At 41.5% G+C, this 20,020-nt stretch overlaps 1 protein-coding gene across 2 annotated transcripts; it reads right to left on the reverse strand.

Moving 5' to 3' along the window:
* Positions 1-47: 47 nt before the first annotated feature.
* LOC131136421 (girdin-like) lies at positions 48-19,263 on the reverse strand. 2 transcript variants are annotated; one of them, XM_058083220.1, is made up of 29 exons: positions 18,838-19,263; positions 18,666-18,757; positions 16,915-17,020; positions 16,044-16,113; positions 14,549-14,607; positions 13,924-14,007; positions 13,577-13,717; positions 13,280-13,455; positions 11,736-11,817; positions 10,476-10,634; positions 9,936-10,082; positions 9,676-9,820; positions 8,885-9,520; positions 8,590-8,795; positions 8,314-8,508; positions 7,353-7,480; positions 7,140-7,278; positions 6,891-7,061; positions 6,475-6,636; positions 6,113-6,390; positions 5,317-5,460; positions 5,013-5,199; positions 4,780-4,925; positions 4,046-4,138; positions 2,887-3,098; positions 2,607-2,687; positions 2,106-2,339; positions 1,924-1,989; positions 48-1,286 (listed from the first exon to the last, which is right to left on the reverse strand). In XM_058083220.1, exons 1-29 carry the CDS (start codon positions 18,898-18,900, stop codon positions 391-393), a joined length of 5,298 nt encoding a protein of 1,765 aa, XP_057939203.1. In that variant the 5' UTR covers positions 18,901-19,263; the 3' UTR covers positions 48-390. The 2 variants fall into 2 exon arrangements, with proteins under 2 accessions (XP_057939203.1, XP_057939193.1); XM_058083210.1 differs by having other exon boundaries at positions 7,140-7,281.
* Positions 19,264-20,020: the final 757 nt, after the last annotated feature.

Here is a 20,020-nt window from a genome sequence, read left to right on the forward strand (position 1 = left end):
CTTAAACAAGGACACGTAGTTGTCCATTTTGTTTAAATGTTTACTTTATTGAAGGGATAAAACACAAATTATCTTATCAGGAATTTGCATGTTATATACACAGTTCTTTTAGGGTAACTCCAAAATCAAGTACTGGAACACCAGGACACAAAAGGTACAGAAAAACACATTAAACTATCAAACACAGATATGTACAGTATTTACAGTACGCAAATACACAGACTTAACTAATGATTTTCTATGTAGTTGTGAAATTAGTTGTATAATAACCCCCAAGGGAATGGCCTCAACAGGTGCTTTAATTGCAGGATACAATATGATAATATAACAGATGATTTTATTTATCCTTCTCTTCCAGTCCGCCACCAACATTGTGGCACCAAACGGTTACTAACAGACTCCTGGCTCGCTGGTGGATTTACATGTGGACTCGGATAGGAACAGGTCTTGCGTGCTCGGACCAGTTGTTCCTACCGAATCACTGAAGATTGTGTTAGAAAAGACAGAGTTGAGTGTGAATTGAGAGCTGATATCCGACTCCTGTACAGGGGGTTTGTGAAGTGCTGGGTCTCTGGGAGGTTTGACCGGAGGACTGGGCTCCAGTCCAAGGTTCTCACTGACTTCTGCTTGTTGACCGGGCTTCAATGTTGTTTCTAGTTTCTCCTGGTTATTGCACTTTTCCGGCACCCTGCAGTTGCTGTTGATGCTGGGGCGTCTGGACGGGCCATCAGCTGTGGAAATCACACTGCTGGCACGTGGGAGACCTTTAGGAGACCTGAACCCCTTTAGTCGCCCATCTTTTCCCAATGGATTAGAAAAGCAGTTGAGGCACCCAGACATTGAGGACGACTTCCCCTGAACATAGAACACTGTAACTGGTGCACAAGCTGAGGTCTTAGTACATTCAGTATTACTGGAGCTAGATTTTACATTTGTGCTAACCGTGCCGCCTAAATCTGATGAGCGACGTGTCTCTTTTCCTTTTGATCCCCGTCTAATGCTCCTCGTTCCCCACGTGAGGAAGAAGTCCTGGTTTGATGCAGGCTCTTTTTGATTAAAATCGGAGTCATGCTTCTTTTCAATGGTCATGGTGGATTCTGTGGACGAGTCCTTGTGTACATGCTGGGGTGTGGAGGTGTCACGGGGTGGTTGGTACGACGAAGAAGAGCGGCGAGACAGCGACTGCTGGACGGGGCTGCTGCCATTGGACCAGGGCTCATTATCCAGGCTCATGCTGAACTCACCACTGCTCTCGCTTTGGGCTCGACTCTGGACCGCGTTAAGCCCTGAGGAAGATGAGACTTTTTCATTCAATGCACAATCCACTGAGCTTAGTTAAGTGATGTACAGTAACAAAATATTGCCTTTATAAAAACAATAATGCTTTTTTTTTATTATTACAATGAACAGCGGTTGAAATTCCCATTCCCAGATGTGCCAAAAAAGCATTGAGGACAACTTAGCTCCGATGATCATCGGGACACATCGTGATAAGGTAAGAGACAAAAGTATGTAATTCTAACCAAAGTGTTATTATGCTAAATTGTCAAACTCAGTATGCGGATCTCCAAAATCAGGGATAAGCCAAAAAAAACAACAGCTCTCAGTATGACTGCATTGCAATACTGGGAAGTACAACAATATCCATGTTGTTCGTTTGGTTAACTTGTACAGGTGTACCTAATGTTTTGACCAGCGAAAAAGAATGAATCAGACACAAACACATGCATAGAATCGTTCACGACAGAAAGGGGGCAGTAGAACCACGTGCTCCTTGGGAACAGTTTTCTGCTTGTGTGGTCAGCATGCAGATTAATATAAAACAAGGTCATGATAGCGATTTGATGGATTTATTCTAATTCCTGCGAGGGTAATACATCTGTATTTGCGGAATCCTCTAAACGGCTATCCACAAAGCTTTACCATGATGATGCAGCACGTCGTTGTCCTCAAAACCAGATGGCACAGCACTGTCACTTGAATCCTTATCTGTTGGGCAGAATAAGTGATTTTTTTTTATAAAATATAAATTTCCATTAACTCAAGAGTTGATTCCATATGATTCCGATGATGTCAATGAATGAATGACTTGCAAATGTTTATACCTGTCAGTTCTGACACATCTGGGACATCCGTGTCAGTGGCTAATGGGTGGCGTTGGATGGATGGATCAGTGGTGGGATGCAGGTGGAGGATGGACATGATGGATGTGCTAATGAATGAGGTCAATGCTTTTTTCCTGTCCTGCACATCAGCCTTGCAACCTTGCAGCTCCTCTGAGCTCTCTGCCCGTTTCACCTCCTCCAATAGGGCTGACGGACACACCATGCTGCTCAGGGCTGCATTGTTGGAGCAGAGGGCAATATTGGGGCAACGCATGAGGATAAACAAGTGGACCAAAAGGCATTTAGAGGGAAATATTGGTGAATTTCTGCAATACTGTTTTATGCACTGCACAGGTCCAAGAAAAATATTCTAAAATCAGACACTGGATGCTCATATTGTTATGGCTAATTAAGTTCTGGTAATGTGATGTGGTAGCATGGATGAGCAAACAGTACATTGTCATAGCAGACAAAGTGTTAACAGGCAAGATGGAGTCTTACACAAGGAACGTCGGATGAGGGACTTGACTTTGCCTTTGTTCTTCAGTCTGTTCCTCATATGGGGAAACAGTTTGAGAGCGGCTATTTAACAGAAAACCACATGGGAGGTAAAGAGAGATGATTCATGGGAAGGGGTGGTGTGTATGAAAGGGTAGGGGAAGAGGGAGTGAAGAGAAACAAGACAGAAGGGGAGACATATTGGTTGTCGCATAAGGAAAAATGAGGCTCTGGACATGAAACAAATAGAAGCATCCCCAAGTGACTCATTACTCATACTCACTGTTGTCCCGCTGAGGTGAGACGGCGTCGCCTGCTGATGTGGAAGTTGAGCCTCCAGAGCCGTCTGAACTGATGATGGAGCTGATGTCGTGACATGAGAGTTGCGCCTCGGTCGGCTCCGAGTGTGTTGGTGCGAGAGTGTGATCCAGTCCTTTTTCACGGCTGTTAGATTTGATCAACTTCTTTAACTTTAGAGTAATCCAGCTGCCTCGCCTGTAGAGAACATGTCAAGGTTTAAAAAAAACATACTCTCCTCCCAGGGACAAAAGAAAATCAGTTCAGGTACACCATACAACATAATTAACTCCAAGGATATACGTATCTATTATCCACATATATATATATTAGGGCTGTCAAAAAGAATGCGTTAACTAATTTATTTAATTATGTTAATTGATTGTTAGTGTAATTAACACATGCACACCAGCGCTAGCACGCCTCTCTAGCACACCTCTCTCTTCGAACTTCATTCAGACATCAGTATACTGTAAATATACTGTATCATATACATATACTGTATCTTGCCACACTTGCCACATTTAAGTATGCTGGAAAATACACTGAAAATAAGTACATTTACCTTAAATTACATGATGCCTTTGAACGCAACTCTGCGTTGCTCATCATAACACGGTTTAAAGTGTGATTTAGATGTTCTGCTACTATTAAACAGTCTTGTGTGGCATCTTCAGCTGGGCATATTTTGTTCATTTTTAAGCTGATAATACATATAAATACGTACATATCTTCCTGTCATGTCATGAAAAAATGTAAAAATGGGCATATTTCATACAGTTGCGAATGGTGATTAATCATGATTAATCAAATTAAAAATTAATCTGATTAAAACTTTTAATCATTTGACAGCCCTAATATACAGTCATGGAAATAATCCCCCTTTTTCTTCACTTTAATGCCTGATACAACTAAAGATACATTGTTTTAGACAGCTATAATGATGATAACATCAATAGCTAAATAACTATTTTTGTTATATGTGTCCAAACAACTTTACCTTTAGTTGTACCCGGCATTAATATGAACAAGAAACCGAAGAAACAAAGTGGTCTAATAATTTTTTGCTTGTATGTAGTCGGTAGCAGATACATTTACTCCTATCATTCTTTTTATAGTGCGGTTACAAGTGTCAAGCTACTTACCTGCGAGGAGGTGAGGGCTCATAAAACCTATACTGGTCCATTATCTTCTCCTCCAGCTTCTCTTTCTGCCTCCTCAAATCATTAAGCTTGTCACTTAACATACATAATGAGAGAAAAAAGATTTTTTTTAGATTAGAATGTCAAAAATGTTTAGTAGGTGCATAAGGAATTCTGTTTATATTTATATTTGGGTGACATACATTAGTTTAGTTTCATGCATGTTGGAGGTTGCATGATTTCCCCATGCATGAGCTTTCTCCCGATACTCCACCTCATTTGCGGAAACTTCCAACATTCCAAAAACACTCAATTGTCCATAGGTGTGAATGTGAGTGTGATTGGTTGCTGACGAAGCTGGAATGAAAAGCTACACAGAGAAGCTCGTTCTAATGTGTTTGTGAACATCCATCCAACCATCCATTTTCAAGACTCATACATCCTGGACTGGTCGCCAGCCAATCGTAGAGCATGTACAGTCAAACAACCATTCACACTCACATTCACACCTATGGAGTCTCCCAATTAACCCAACAATGCATGTTTTTGGAATGTGGGAGGAAGCTGGAGTACCTGGAGAACATGCAAACACCAACCAGAGATGTTCAACAAAGATATGAATCCAGATCTCCTGATTGTGTGGCCAACATGCTAACCAAAAGATGATACCAAATCTGTATATGATGATCCAAATAAATGAATGTATGGGGAACAGTGAGATGGTTCTCTCTTCTTACATATACTGCCGTTCCTCGATGTGAAACAGATCCTTGCTCTCCATAGTCTGCTCTAACAAGGTACGGTTCTGCAGCATCAGTGTGTCGATCTGACTGAGAAGATGGTGATTTTCCTCCTCCAGGTTTCCCTTCAACTGGCTTAGCAGCTGGGCATCACACAGGTAAGCGTCGAGTGAGTATTCAAAGCATTCACGTTAACGATAAAAACTGTAGAATCCATGCTGTTATTACACCTCGCACTGGTTGGTGAGCTTTGTGGAGGTGATGTCGAGCTGCTGATACTCCTTTTTGAGCTTGGAAAAATCAGCCTCCAGCCAGGTGTGCTCCAGTTTCGTCTCATTTAATTGGCTCTTAAGCTGCTTGTGATCTGATGACAGCAGTTGATTGTCGTTCAGGAGCTGTCGATACGTTTGGTTTAGCCTGAAAAACACACGCAACGTGCCCTTTCGTTGAATATGTTTATGTGTACACCCACATCTGTCCATTGATGCCTGTGTTCTGGCAATTATGTGTGTAAAGCTTTGCCACTTTGCATACCAGTCTTTCTCATCCCGTAGCCTGCAGCATTCAGCAGCAGTGGTCCTGTGATGTTCCTTCTCCATACTTATCCTCATCTGCTCCTCCTTCAGTGACTTCTCAAGATCTTCTAGCTTGGTCCGCTGTTGTAAGAGGCTGTTGTATCTAAAGTACACAATACACAATATATGCATGCGTGAAACACAACATTGCATTGGCACCACAAATTACAATTTAAACATTCGTTCATTCATTCATTCATTTTCTACCGCTTACCCTCACGAGGTTCGCGAGGAGTGCTGGAGCCTATCCCAGCTGTCTTCGGGCGAGAGGCGGGGACTGGACTGGCCGCCAGCCAATCACAGGACACATATAGACAAACAACCATTCACACTCACATTCATACCTATGGACAATTTGGCGTCGCCAATTAACCTAGCATGTTTTTGGAATGTGGGAGGAAGCCGGAATCTCCGGAGAAAACCCACGCATGCACGGGGAGAACATGCAAACTCCACACAGAGATGGCCGAGGGTGAAATTGAACTCGGACCTCCTAGCTGTGAGGCCGGCGCGCTAACCACTCGGTCGCTGTGCAACAATGTAAACATTTAAATGAAGTGAATATGACTCACTGATATGCCAATAAACTGATAATCAAAAGCGGTATACATAATCCACCTGTAAAATGTACTCATTCAGGTCGCAGATGCGCTGGAGCCAGCTGACTTTGGGCGAGACCAGGTACACCCTGGACTGGTCGCCAGTCAGTCCCACCTAAGGACAGTCTAGAGCCCTACATGCATATTTCCCCTCACCTGTCCTGTAGTGTTCGATGCTCCAACTCCAGTGTGCGATGAGCTTTTTTCAGACAGCCGTGTTTCCCCATGAGGACCTCATACTCTGTGGCTTGGCGCTCATGAAGAGCCGCCAGACGTTCATGGTCACGTAATAGTTGATCATGAGCGCCACGGAGCTCTTCACGTTCCCGCATGGCGCTGTCTTTCTCACTTTCTGTCCCCGCCTGTTGCTGCTGCAGCTGGGCATTTTGAGCCATCAGGGAGGCACTCTGCGAGTTCAGTGTGGACTTTTCCACCTGGAAAAGCAAAAAAAACTCAGTTTATTTGAACATACTGTAGATTTACTGTAGTTTACTGATAATATTTTATTGTTCCCCTACCTGCAGATTTGCGTTGTGTGTCTGCAAAGTAGTGTTGATCTCCTGCAGAGAGGCTGCTTGCCTCTGAAGGGCAAGGATCTGAGCCTGTTGACCGTCAGACTGACTCTCCAGTTGCTTCAGCTGGGCCTGCGTCGCCTGGCGCTCTGTCTCCAGAGTTGCATTCTGCATCCGAGAAGAAAGAGGTGATGACAGGAACTGGTCTTCGTCAAGTGCAATTGAAAGTAGGAGAAAAGGTTTGTGGAGTTTTAAAGAGCGACCTTATCCATCCATGTTCTATACCTATTTTCCATTTATGCTGTTTATAGTGTCATGGCAAGGGATACCCCAGATGACTTAGGGTAGAAGGGATTACGACCAATGACAGGATAAAATCACAATCATACACCGATTTAAAAAATGTCCATTGTCCATCTTACATTCCTCTCCACTTCGATCAGACGGTCTTTGAGCTTCAGCAGTTCTTTGGTTGCTTCATGACTTTCACGCAGCCATTCACTCATTGCCTTGCCATCCTCCCTTGGTGAGGTGGGGGCGGAGCTTGATGCCTCCTCCTGTTTCTGTTGCAAGGCTTCGTAGAGCAGTTTCACCTGTATCGTGGAACAAAGTTCAAACACCTGGAAAAAAAAAACTGCCAACTTGTCTGCAGAGTTGCGTCATGACTTAACAGTTTTGAGCTCATGGCGCAGCTGTTGATTAAGCGTCGAAGATTCTTGAAGACGGGCCTCTAGGACAGCCATCTTCTCTTCTTTAATTTGAACAGACCTTTTCATGGACAACTGCAACTCTGATTCCAGCATCTTGAATCTACTGCAGAGACAATTGCACATTACCCTTAGTTATATTCTTCCTATATTCAAGTACAAGCAGTACAAGTGAACCTGTCTGCAGAGTTGAGTTCCACTTGTTGTTTACTCTCTTGGTTGAGAAGCTTCAACTCCTGCTCATGGGCAAGCTTCTCTAGTTCAGTGTCTTTCTGCTGAGTCTTCAGTTTCTCACCAACAAGCTCCTAAAGCAAGTCAATCAGAATAAATGCATGGACAATATTTAAGATGGCTTTTTAATCTTTAAGCAGGTGATTCATGTGGGAACGTCCTGTTTGGCTCTAGACCCTTGGCAGTGGATGTCGAGCCACAAACGGGAAACAAATATGGAGCGGAAATGGCGAAAGAAAAAGGTATTTTGAATGGTAAGTTTAGCTTCAAAGCGCTGGCAGATGACTCTCTCGAGAAGACCAATTCGTATTCGTACCTACGACCACTGGGTTGAGTTTCCTTGTCGTATGTGTTTTTTTATTGTCATTTATACGGTGGTATTTTGGACCTCACTTGGCACAACTAACGAGTGTTTTTTTAGATATGATTTTTGTGCTTTGAACTGAGACTTCTGTTCCTGGGAGAGATGACAATGATGATGATTTATTCACGATTTATTAGCGTTTGTGCTTAAATTGCAGTGTTTGTCAAAGATGACAGAATAAAAGTTGCATGTTGAAAGTCCCGCAATGTCATACTTCCGTGCCATTGAAGTCGCCACACTGAAAAAAGTGTGTTAGTGTGTGTAAAACAAGTGCAAGTGCAGTATAATCTATAGCCTGACTTCATTACAGTATATGGCCGCAGTCCTGATTCTGTATACTACTGACTATTCTTGGGCACCAAGTTGTCAATACTTATTTTTTCTAACACCCTGTTTTCAGTTCACTTAAGCGACCCTTGTGAGGATAAGCGGTATAGAAAATGAATGAATGAAATACATGACATCAAACAGGTACATTTGACTTGCTCTGCACTTTTGACCTTGCTTAGATTTCCACTTTATGCAGCGCAGTCTCCGTTTTACCTCTCTAAGAGTGGCCAGGGTCTTCTGGTCTATAGCAGCCTGCTTGGCCAGCTCTCTGTTGTCTCTCTCCAGGCCTTTTATTCTTTCTGCCGTCTCCCTTAACTCCTCCACCTCCTTTACGAGGTAGCGCATCTCCCTTTCCAGGCTCGCCATGCAGACATTGCTGCTGTCTAAATTGGCTTCTTGGATTTCACTCTGAGAGCAGGAGATACAAGTTCTTTAGATTATGAATATTCGAAATACGTCTCCTTTCACCTAATGGAAGGATTGACTTACCTGCTGGCGAAGTCGTCGATTCTCTTTCTCCAGCTTCCTTTTTTCCTTCTCCAGAGTTGTGCTTTCTTGTTCCAAACTCTGCTTCTCTGCTTCGATTTGATCCAGGCGGCGTGCAGTAATCCTGAGTTCCTCTAAAGTGGCTTGGAGGCTTTGGTTGTCTGCCTCCAGTTCCTGAACCTCAGATTCCAATCGTTGCACTTTCCTTTCTGAAGACAATGAAAAAAGAGGCAGGATGTGGGAATTCAAGGGAATTCCTCACTTGAGCTGAATTTTTATTTTATTTTATAAAACTTACCAATGTTACCAAGAGAAGCTTGTAGTTGCTGATTAACAGAGTCCAGGGTCCTGCACTTGCCCTCCAGACGCTCTGTATGCTTGTTGGCATAAGTGAAGCGTGCTGGCAGGCCCGTGAAGATGCCTTCATTGCTGGAGCTGCTGCTTATTGAGCCAGGGGAGGGATCATGTGCTCCAACAGAGCGACTCTTTTCATGCACTTCCAGGTCAGATAGAAGCACTTTGAAATGCTCTCCACTGTCATCACCATCAAGCTGTGCTTTCTCCTCAATATTGGGAGCTTTATTAGCTAAGAGGAGGTCCATACGAGCTCCCTCGGGTTCTTGTGTGTAGAGTTGCTGGTATTGAGGATCCATTATGGATATCTGCCGTTTTACCAGACTAGATGCATTCGTGGTGTTTTGTTCCTGTGAGCAGGAAATCCATGTTGATGAGGTCAATTTATCTGGACTGCACAGCTCCTGGCGGACAAGGCCTCTGTCGTTATGGTGGACGTGTTTCTTGGACTGTGTGTTACAGTGAATGGAGGCAGCCTTGAGTTCCTCGACAGTTTTCAGGAGACGTTGGTTCTCCTTCTCCAGTTTTAGCAGCCGACTGCGGATCCTCTCACTCACTTCCTCACTTAAAGTCTGCTGCCCTTTAGACAAACACATAGTGGTGATTAACATTAGCTTAGCTGAGAGTTTGATATAGTGGGAGTGAATATTTAATATTCTAAGAGCAGTTTCCAAGATTTTGCACTCCCTGAAAGGTGGGCATCTCCCCTCATTTCATCCAAATACCTGCTCTTACCATGAGAATGATCTGCGTTTTTGGAAAGCTGCTCTAGCTCCCATCCCAGGTGTTGGGACTCGTCCATGCTCCTCCTCTGTGCTAAACACAGTGTCAAGTTTTCGTCCTGCAGCTCCTCGATGCATTTACGATCTGCCTCCCTTCCCTAAAGTGAAGACACGAGGTTGATGAGCTGGGTTCCAGATGTTTGAACCAAGTGTAGAAGAGGATTTTTTTCAAATCTACATCAGCCATGTCCTTCTTTTGTGACGATTACTAACTTGTTCCATGTCGTGGATCCGGGCCTTTAGGAGAAGACTATGTTTCTCCAGCTGGTGGATTTTATCTGAGCGTGCCCTCCAGCCTGCCAGCTGATCCTCCAACACCTCCTTCGTCTCGTGGAGCACTCTGTTGTCCTCCTTCAGCTCCTGAGGTACACGTACACAAAAACATAAAGTTAAATGTCTTAAGTGTAGCTTTTGTTTTAGTTCTTATTTGTATTAAAATATGTAAGATTATATACTGTACTTAACATATTGTATAATTTCTCTCAAATTCCGTCCATCTCACAGAAAAGTTGCATCATTTTTTCAAAAGGTGGTCACAGTAAAAGTCAGGCAGTGATAACTTCAATCTAAAACTTTAATACAGTGACTTTACAGACACTATTATGCGTGTTAATAAATAGTGCAGATCTATGAAACATTACTGGAGTCTAAATTGTCTATAGGTGTGTACTGTAAATGCAAGTATAATCAATCCAGTTACATTTATGTTTTTGTTGTGTGCATAAAGGTAGAGAGATATTTAGTTGTATGAACCTCCACTTTGGCCTTGTAGAACTCTATCTTGTGCAGTTGTTCCCTGTAGCGTCCAACCTCGCTCTCCAACCTATCTGCTTTCATTGCTTGCTCTCTCAGAGCATCCAGCTCGTCGCGGTAGGTGCGGGCTGCTCGGGCGTCGACGAGCAGCTGCAGATTCTGATAAAGGATAGAATCGTTTATGATAAAATGATTCTCCAACAAGAGAGACAGATGAAATTCAGAAAATTCCACTTATGAACCAGACATCAAACAGCAGACCAAGCAACATTTTTAAAATTAGACTGTGACCATAGTTATTTATAAAGATGCTTGATACTGCCTTCTTACCGATTGGATACACTGATATTGCCCAGCAGATCTTCCCTCAAATTAATGTCAGCTCACATTTCATGTAATGAGGTTTCATTCACTGTAATGCATTTTTGCCAAAAAATTATCAGCAAAAATATGATACTAATATGAACCAATATTTAATTTATACGCCAATATTGGTCGATATCTGTCAGATAATATTATAGGATATCTCTAGTAATTTCACAGGTTTTTAAAATGAAAACAAAACCCCTTGTGTCTGTAGATTGTTTCAAATAAATATTTTCCCATTTAAGTAATTTGGGGTATTAACTAGGGATGTTCTTCAAATGCCGTACGAAATCTTTTTAACGTGATACCCTTGCAAAATAGTTTTTGTGGCATGTGTTAGCAGTTAATTTCAACATGGCAGACATGATTGATTGTGTTTGGAAAGAAAGTGGGAGAACGACACTGACCAAGACGTTCGTTGGAGCAAAACACGGCAATGCTGCATTACTGCTAGCCACAAGCGATCGGCATTGAAAGCCATTTATCGGCATATGACGATCACATGATTTTTTTTTTTTTAAGAAACCAGCTGATACTGAACGATGGCCTATCTAACGGAGCATCCATAGTATTAACATGCTTAACGGTGACATATATAATTTTGACTAAACTAAAAGGTAAAACATTATCAATAAAAATCAATGGTATAATTTTATTGCTAATGAGTGTTGCCAAACTAGGTTCCAAAGCTTGATTAAACTAAAACTTGATCTCCTGTTCAAATGCCAGTGTTAATCTGCACTAAATGAGAGCTTTAAATTGCAGTCGGTAAGCACAGTTCGGCATCTGAGTGCGGTGTGCATTAATCTGCGTAATCTGGACCCGGGGTCAGAAGGCTACGGGGATGTGTTCGAAGGAGACGCAATTCCATGTCTGTCTTGTTTGACTTCTAACCTCCTGCTGAATCCTCTTCAGCTCTGCCTCCATGTTCTCTAGTTCATGTCTGCTGTCCAACATCTGTTCACTCTTCTCTTCTCTGCAGGATGGACAAACAATAAGATGAGTTGTTAGGGCAATCTTTGAAATGACCCTTTTCTCTTTGCTATGCCTGTAACAAAATGCATGATGCATGGAAGGTCCAACTCCAAAGCACACCTAATTAAATAGAGACATCATGCCCATAAAAACGAAATATTTAAAACAAATCAAAATGTTTATTCCCTGACCCTACAAGCGAGGATAATACAACGATGAGAGAGTGATTATGAACAGCAGTGCTAGAGCAGATCTTGAGATCAGGGATGGTGTGCATGTGCATGCACTCGACTCGTGCGACAAAACCAATGTGGGTCAGTGGTATAGTGCACACCCATGGAACTTGCCAGGCAGCCGCATTAATGTGGGCCAAACTCCCCGGGGCATCTTTTATCCTGTAGTATCTCTCTCATTCATTCTCTATTGGAAGTTCTCCAGAGGAGGCTAGATACCAGCAGCCCATGGCCACCACAGCAATACATTGTATTTTATGCAAAATCTAAATTAAAATCTAATTTTTTAATAGCTACATACAAATAAACAGTTGAATCTCGTTTTTTGTATGCCTGGTTTTCACATGATTTGGTTTTCAACAAAAATGTTTGCCACAAACAGGTGTCACAAATAGATGAATTTAGATGGGCGTTCAATCGCATTATGTATTTCTACATGTTAAAGGCATCTGCGATTTTATAACATTTATTTTGCAAAAAAAAAGTAGTAAAAGCACAAAGCAATCAAGTGACAATCTATCTGATTACAATCATTGTCTAAACATTTCCTGTCATAAATCCTGATAAACATCCTCTATTAATCACACCCAATAACTCAGATAAAAAGGTTCCATCTTCACCCGCTAGATCAGGGGTGGGCAAACTTTTTGACTCGCGGGCCGCATTGATATAACAAAATTTCCAGGGGGGGGGGGGGGGGGGCAGACTATATATTTTACACGTAACAGTCCACCTGGTATTATTGTATCTGTAAAATTGTCATGCAATCTGCTATTATTATTTATTATTTTATATTTATATTTAAATATTTTAAAAATAATAAAATATTATAATAATTAAAATAAAATAAAAATAATAATTATTATATTATTATGTAAAATATGCAAATATAACAATATTATTATATATAATTAATATAATAATTAGCATTAATATAATAAATATAATAATCATAATAGTTATAATAATAATATAATAATAATTATTTTAATTTTTATTATTATTATGTGCTTGTGTCTCTTTTTTCAGGAACACTTTGTAAACAACAGAACATGTCAAAAAACGAAATTGATACAACCATCAAAAGGTTGGCTCAGGCCATGATGCCAGGTTTTATGTTGAGTTTAAATTAAATACTTTTGAAAGATTGGGCGGGCCGTATTCAAACACTTGGCGGGCCGGATGTGGCCCCCGGGCCGTAGTTTGCCCACCCCTGCGCTAGATACTCACAGCTCCTGTCTAAGTCGTCTGATCTTGGCCTTTGAGTCTGCAAGTTCCACCACTAAATGTTGGTGATTCCCAGTCTGCTGCTGTTGCTGTTGCATGCTGGAAGGATACATGGCGGACTGTGGGTTGGATGGGATGCTAACCCCACCTTCCCTTTCCTGTGTTAGTTCGGCGATAGTCTTTTAAAAAAAACAAAGAGATATGAGAATAAAACATGTTACAGGTTGATTATACAGTACATATTGAAGAACATAAAAACAACAACAAAAGACAACATTTCTAACTATTAATACGACCTACTTCCAGATGGGCATCTCTCTGGGTCAGCAGGCGTTGGAGATGCACGGCCATATTCTTTGCCAAGACCTCCAGCTCATGAGTGGGTATGCCGCACGACTCCAACCAGTGTAAGTCTAGTAGTTTGTCTTGACTGTGGGTTAGCTGGAGAAGAGTGTTGGGACGTCACTAACTTTTCTTTACATAACCATAACATGTACAGCCACAACTCTTAATGATTTGTTTATCATGGTCGACATGCATTGCCTGATTGTTTCCATTTCTGTAATTGATTTTCTTTTCAATGTATCTTTTCACATATTTCCTAAAAAGCAGCCGTAGAGACTTGTAAGAGCATGAAGCCTTCATACCTCTTGAATATGCAATGCGATGGCAGCTTTTGTGTCAAAGTCAAGCGTCTGGATTCTCTCAATGTACTCCTGTTTCTTTTCACACTGAAAATGAAACAAAAATTCCTCATAGATGTTTATGATAATGAGTTAAGAGATTACTATAGCAATGAAACCTAGATAGAGTAGTCAATGTATAGCTGGTACAGAGTATGGCTCAATACATTTGGTCTCAACAGCTGGCAACGCAATTGAGTACAAAGATAATTGTGTACAGCCAAAAGTGGTGATATCGTCATGGTCTCAGGCTACATGAGTGCTGCCGGCACTGGGGAGCAACAGTGATGTTCTGAAGCAGTCCCTCCGTTGGGAAACGGGTTCCCATGGCAGTTTTCCAATGTGATAACGTGCCTTGTTGGGGAAGCTAAATGGTGATGGGGTAGCCAAGTATGTACAGAACCCGAGGAGTATCTTCCCACATGTTCACTGTGAGATGTACTAACTAATGTTGCCAGCTATTCAGACAAGATGCAGACAGTACATCTACAATATACCTTGAGAAGGTACTGGTAAATCAAATAGCTGAAATATTAGTGTAAGAATACAATACATGAATAATATTGATGACCAGACATGACATGTTTACCTGTACTGCGCATCCTAGCAGCAACAACAACAGTTTCTTCATTTCCTCCAGAGTTAATTCTGTCAAGAGTTACAAGAGAGAAAATACCTTTAAAAGCTAACTAAATTACTACAGTAAACCTTGGATATATCGGACTCAGATATATTGGAAATTCGCTCACAACGGACAGATAAAAAAGAACCGATTTTTCTGTAATGCATTTCCAATAAAAATTCATTGCATATATCGGATTTTTTATAACGGATTTCGCCTATTTTCTGACAAAATCTCCAGTCCCGTTCCAATGCATTTCCATTAAATTTCCCTCGCATATATCGGATGGCCGCATCGTTATGCTAATCTTGTTGATGTCACTGGCTATTGTCTTTCTCCTGGCTCCAGATTTAGGACAAAAATAAAAGTGAGTGACGTCAATAATACTAGCACAGCAGTGAATGAGATCTTAACCTCACTATTGGAAATAACGTAGGCCTGACGGGCGTAACAGGGCCTAGCTTAATTAACAATTTGTTATGCTCAGAGTCCAATAAAGTTAAATTCTCATTACCTTACGTCTCTTTTCATTGTCCAGTCCAGGTACATTGGAAACATAGTCAAGGAAGTGCCTTTTTATAACGAATAAAATCCGATTTACGCATATACCGGATATAAATCTGATATATGCGTAAAACGGACATTTTCCGGTATACGCATATAACGGATTTCGCTTATATCGGACAAAACCAGTGGGAACAATTGAATCCGATATATCCGAGGTTTACTGTACTAAGTACTACTAAAAGCATTTTTAAAGAATCACAATCAAGCAATATTACTTGATTGTGACACTACATTGATACACAGATTTTTGTGAAACGTGACCAGCCTGTAGCGATCACTGCATGCAGTCTAGTGTCTTAGGTAGCATCCTCCTCTAACTTTCTTCCTCTAACATGCATGCCAAAACAAAAACAATCATTCCGTGGTGAACCAAGTGCGGGGGTAGCACGTTAAAAAGCTTTCATTTGAAGCACTTAAAGAACAAACACTTGACCAAGTATGGTGACTTTTTGTAATGTAGCCAAAATGCTCGCAAAACATTCCAAAACACTTCCCCGGTTGTGCAAATAACCTGAAATATAATTAAAATTATAAATCGGATGAGATTACCAGCTTTTGTCATCGGTGGAAGACACTGCTCTCTACATGTCATGCTAGGACTCCACTCATGTACTCTCACATTCAAAGTCTCCTTAGAGAAGACTTCTCATCCCCTGTAATTACCCGAGTGATATATGTTCTCTTGAAAAAGTAAGTCAAATATGTTTTTGTCTGAATTAAGGAGATTTTAGGGTTTCCCTTGTATTGGTATTTCACTCGATTTCGGTAACTGTATCAGCAGCATAAAAACCTGATTGGAGCATCGCTAATAGCCTTCACTTAGCCTAACCTTCATTTTATCGGCTAATACAAATACATAACGAAACATGATGTCATCGGGAGGAAGCTTTATTACCAGTTTGAGGAATCCTAGCAAGCAGCAGCACATTTGGAACAGGAATCAGAATCAACTGTCTCAGGTTTTCCTGCAAAACATCATGTGACCAAAAGGAAGACATGAAAACATGAAACTACATTTTGAAAAAGCCTGCATGAGATGGACTAAAAATGTTTCAGCCAATGAAGAGGTAAAGCGTCTCTTGCTGATGTCATAGTAGGGTAAAAATAGACATTTTGTGCTTGAACGAGAGGCGAAACGTCTTCAAAGACGACCTGCAATGGATTTAATGCCCTAAAAATACAATGACCTGGATTAATGAGAGTATTCACAAACATAATATTGAAAGAAATGATCATTATTATACAAATAGTTGGAATTGGAATTTGCTTCATATACAGTTATTAAAGAGATGTGTATTTTCTTTAATATGTGTTTTGCCACCTTGATTATTTAGAGAATTGACATGCTCCATTCTCCTTGAAATTACTTTCTTGTAATCTCACAAGACGGCTTATCTCAAACTGCGGTTAATTAATTTGACAGAGGAGGAAAATCCAAGCCTCATCACATCAGCAGTGGTGTGTGTTCCGGCCTCTAATGCTTGAAATGTGCCCTTTGAAAACTCGGACTCCGGCTTTAGACGTTAGGATGGCTCATATTTAGGGCAGGCATCTTAAAGCATCGCTAGATGATCAGCAGGGGCACGAGTACTACCGACTGGTGGGTTTGCGATTTGTGATCCAGTGCTAGCGTGCTTTCATGTGCAAAATTGAGGTGAAATTGAAAAATCCAAAGCAAATGTTCCAATATCATAAGCCGATGTTGAGGAAGGGCTTAGCAACGTGGAGCTTGAATGGATGCAGGAGAAGCCACTGGAGCAACTCACCAGATAATAGGTCTTGATTTGCTGAACAAGGACGGTCAAGTTCCGGACCCTCTGACTTGGATCCTTGATCAACTTATTTGCAGTTTGATGTGTCGCTGGAGGATTTCTGCAGACAGTATCGACAATTTACTTTATTACCAAGAAAAACTAATTGTTGTTTTGCAAAAGTGGAAAGTGGAAGCTGCAAGATAGTGAACATAATTATTGATTCCTCTTTACTGAGTATTGATTCATTCATTCATTTTCTACCGCTTATCCTCACGAGGGTCGCAGGGGGTGCTGGAGCCTATCCCAGCTGTCTTCGGGCGAGAGGCGGGGTACACCCTGGACTGGTCGCCAGCCAATCACAGGGCACATATAGACAAACAACCATTCACACTCACATTCATACCTATGGACAATTTGGAGTTGCCATTTAACCTAGCATGTTTTCAAAAACAGTGGAATTCCTTTTATCTAACTGTATTGGCAGGGTGAATGGTGCCTATACCAGCAGGGTTAGGAGATGTGGAAGACCTGGGCATGTTCTCCCCATGTATGCATGGGTTTTCTCCAGTTTCCTCTCACATTCCAAAAACATGCATGTTAAGGTAATTGGCGACTCTATGAAAGTGAGCGTGAATGGTTGTTTGTCTATATGTGCCCTGCGATTGGCTGGCAACCAGTCCATGGTATACCCTGTCTCTCGCCTGAAGTCAGCTGGGATAGGCTCCAGCATACCTCTGCTACCCTAATGAGGATTAGTGGTATGGAAAATGGATGGATCAATTACTCATGATTTGTCAGCCACGGAACGTAACCCCCGTGAAAAGTAGGGCTCTACTGTCGTTCACCTGCATTGGCCAAGTTGGCCAGTGACCAACCACATCCAAGACATGGCATTGCAATGGCGTAGTATGGCTTCCCTTGTCATGATATTTCAATCAAACACGTCAGACAGACATGTCTCGGATGCTTCAGATGGTTGTCAGACAGGAATGGGTTAAACGACAATGTTGTGATGCATGTTATTGTGAAGGCCCGACACTCAGCATTCAGTAAAATACCGCTAGCTACCCATTCCGTCTTCTCGTCACCATTTTTTTTTTTAATGTCCCATTTCTGTGTCTGCACCTCCCTCCCATCTGTGTCCCAGTGCCACTAAACACCAGCAACATGGCTTTAATCCTGGAGGGTCTCCCAATCCAAGAGATTATCCCACCTCTTTCCCCTCCCCTCTCCTCACTCCTCAGCATTCTTTCTCATTTTGAGCTGTTTTTTGTGACCATGGCAGATAAAATGAATGAATGAATGCTAAGGATTCAGGTTTACCAGATATCCTTAAGGATATTGGTTGTCAGTTTCACTCCTTTTCAAAGTAAGAGCGTCCAGTCTCTTACTGGTTGCATGTTTAAAGCCATAAACTGCAAGCAGACCATTTTTTCTAAGTGGCAGTAATTCTTATAGAACATACGGCGCTCAAATCATAATCTCTTAAATAGCATCTTGACCGTATTCATGTCTCCTCTGTTTTGCATAGATAGCTTCTATGTTTCCTTCGACAGTGTTTATATATTTATTTACTTGTAGTAGCCAGCCACAAATAACTTTTATGTTAACAATACCATGACATTAAATATTAAAGCCTGTATGATAGGAAAATACCTCTTTGTAAATGGAAAGAATACATTTGATTACATACGTTGAACCTGTCTTAATATTGCAAAAATAATTATACACAGTATATTGACTAGAAATAAAGCATCACTTACATTTGGCTCATAATATCATTCAATAAGACTCCATCCAACAAGTCAGAAAAGTCCAAGTGTCGGCCTTCATCGTGTGAAACAAAGGTCTTCACCTGCAGAGAAGCAGGTGATCAATCAAGTCCACCAAAGTTTCATGGTCTACGGTCCTGCATAGTGGACCAGATGCACTTACCCAAGTGACAAGTGGGCTCAGCATGAACTGATCCAGGGAGGACGTAAAAACGCACTTTTCCATCTTCACCACAAAGTTTGAGAGAAGTATATCCACTTGGAATTCAAACCAGTTTGTATTTTTAACTACTCCATGAGGCAGTTATACTTGTAAACATTGCAGTTGCTCTAAAAAAAAAAAAACAGTCAAATTCACCTCATTTAATCTCGCTGACGAATAATTTCTTGGTGTCCTATTGAGTCCTCATACATCAGGTGTAATGTGGCCTGAATGAATCAGACACGATGCCATTCCATCCACTCGACAAGCATCCTCCAAGTCAGTGACATGTCGCAACTGAAACGGCTCTTTGAAGTGAACGCCACTGGGTGACAGCCTCCTTTTTTCTCCTACTAATTCGCTCGTTCGCTTTTTTTCCCTCTTCTAGCCCCACGTGATTGGTCAGTATGCGGGGGAACGTCTCTGCGCTTGCGCGAGCGCAGGGCAGTTAGAGCACACGTGAACAGAACAGGAGAGAGGAGCCGTATGAAAAGAGTCGATTCTCAGAAAAGTACTGAATTTTCCGTCTATAATCCAAATGCAGGCAACAAAACAGAGGCCACTTTTTGTGGTCCAACACTACCATCACGCGTCAAGTCTGGGAACTACAAGTCAACTGTTAAAAGCAAAAAAAAAAAAAAAAACATACACTGGCAGTTATTAACCAATAGCCACATATCTGATTGATTGTGTAACAGTTATACTCGGTGCAGACAGTAAAATAGGCTAGTGATAATAAAACTAAGTTCAGCTCGGCTGGTAGTAATCTAAACTGAATGCTTTTAACCGTCCCATCATCCTTGCCAAATTGACCCCATTCTATGTTTGTCATTCAAAAATAGGCTTTTTATGTATTGCTGTATATTTATACCATAGTTCAATTCCACCCTCTGCCATTTCTGTGTGGAGTTTGCATGTTCTCCCTGTGCATGTGTGGGTTTTCTGCGGGTACTCCTCCCACATTCCAAAAACATGCTAGGTTAATTGGCGACTCCAAATTGTCCATAGGTATGAATGCGAGTGTGAATGGTTGTCTGTCTATATGTGTCCTGTGATTGGCTGGTGACCACCAAACAAACTCCAGGTCAAACACCACAGAGTTCCGACCAAAAAGACAAGTGTGAACTGAGTTTGATTGGTTTCT

The sequence above is a fragment of the Doryrhamphus excisus genome, chromosome 1 (genome assembly GCF_030265055.1).
Source record: "Doryrhamphus excisus isolate RoL2022-K1 chromosome 1, RoL_Dexc_1.0, whole genome shotgun sequence".
NCBI classification, from domain to species: domain Eukaryota; kingdom Metazoa; phylum Chordata; class Actinopteri; order Syngnathiformes; family Syngnathidae; genus Doryrhamphus; species Doryrhamphus excisus.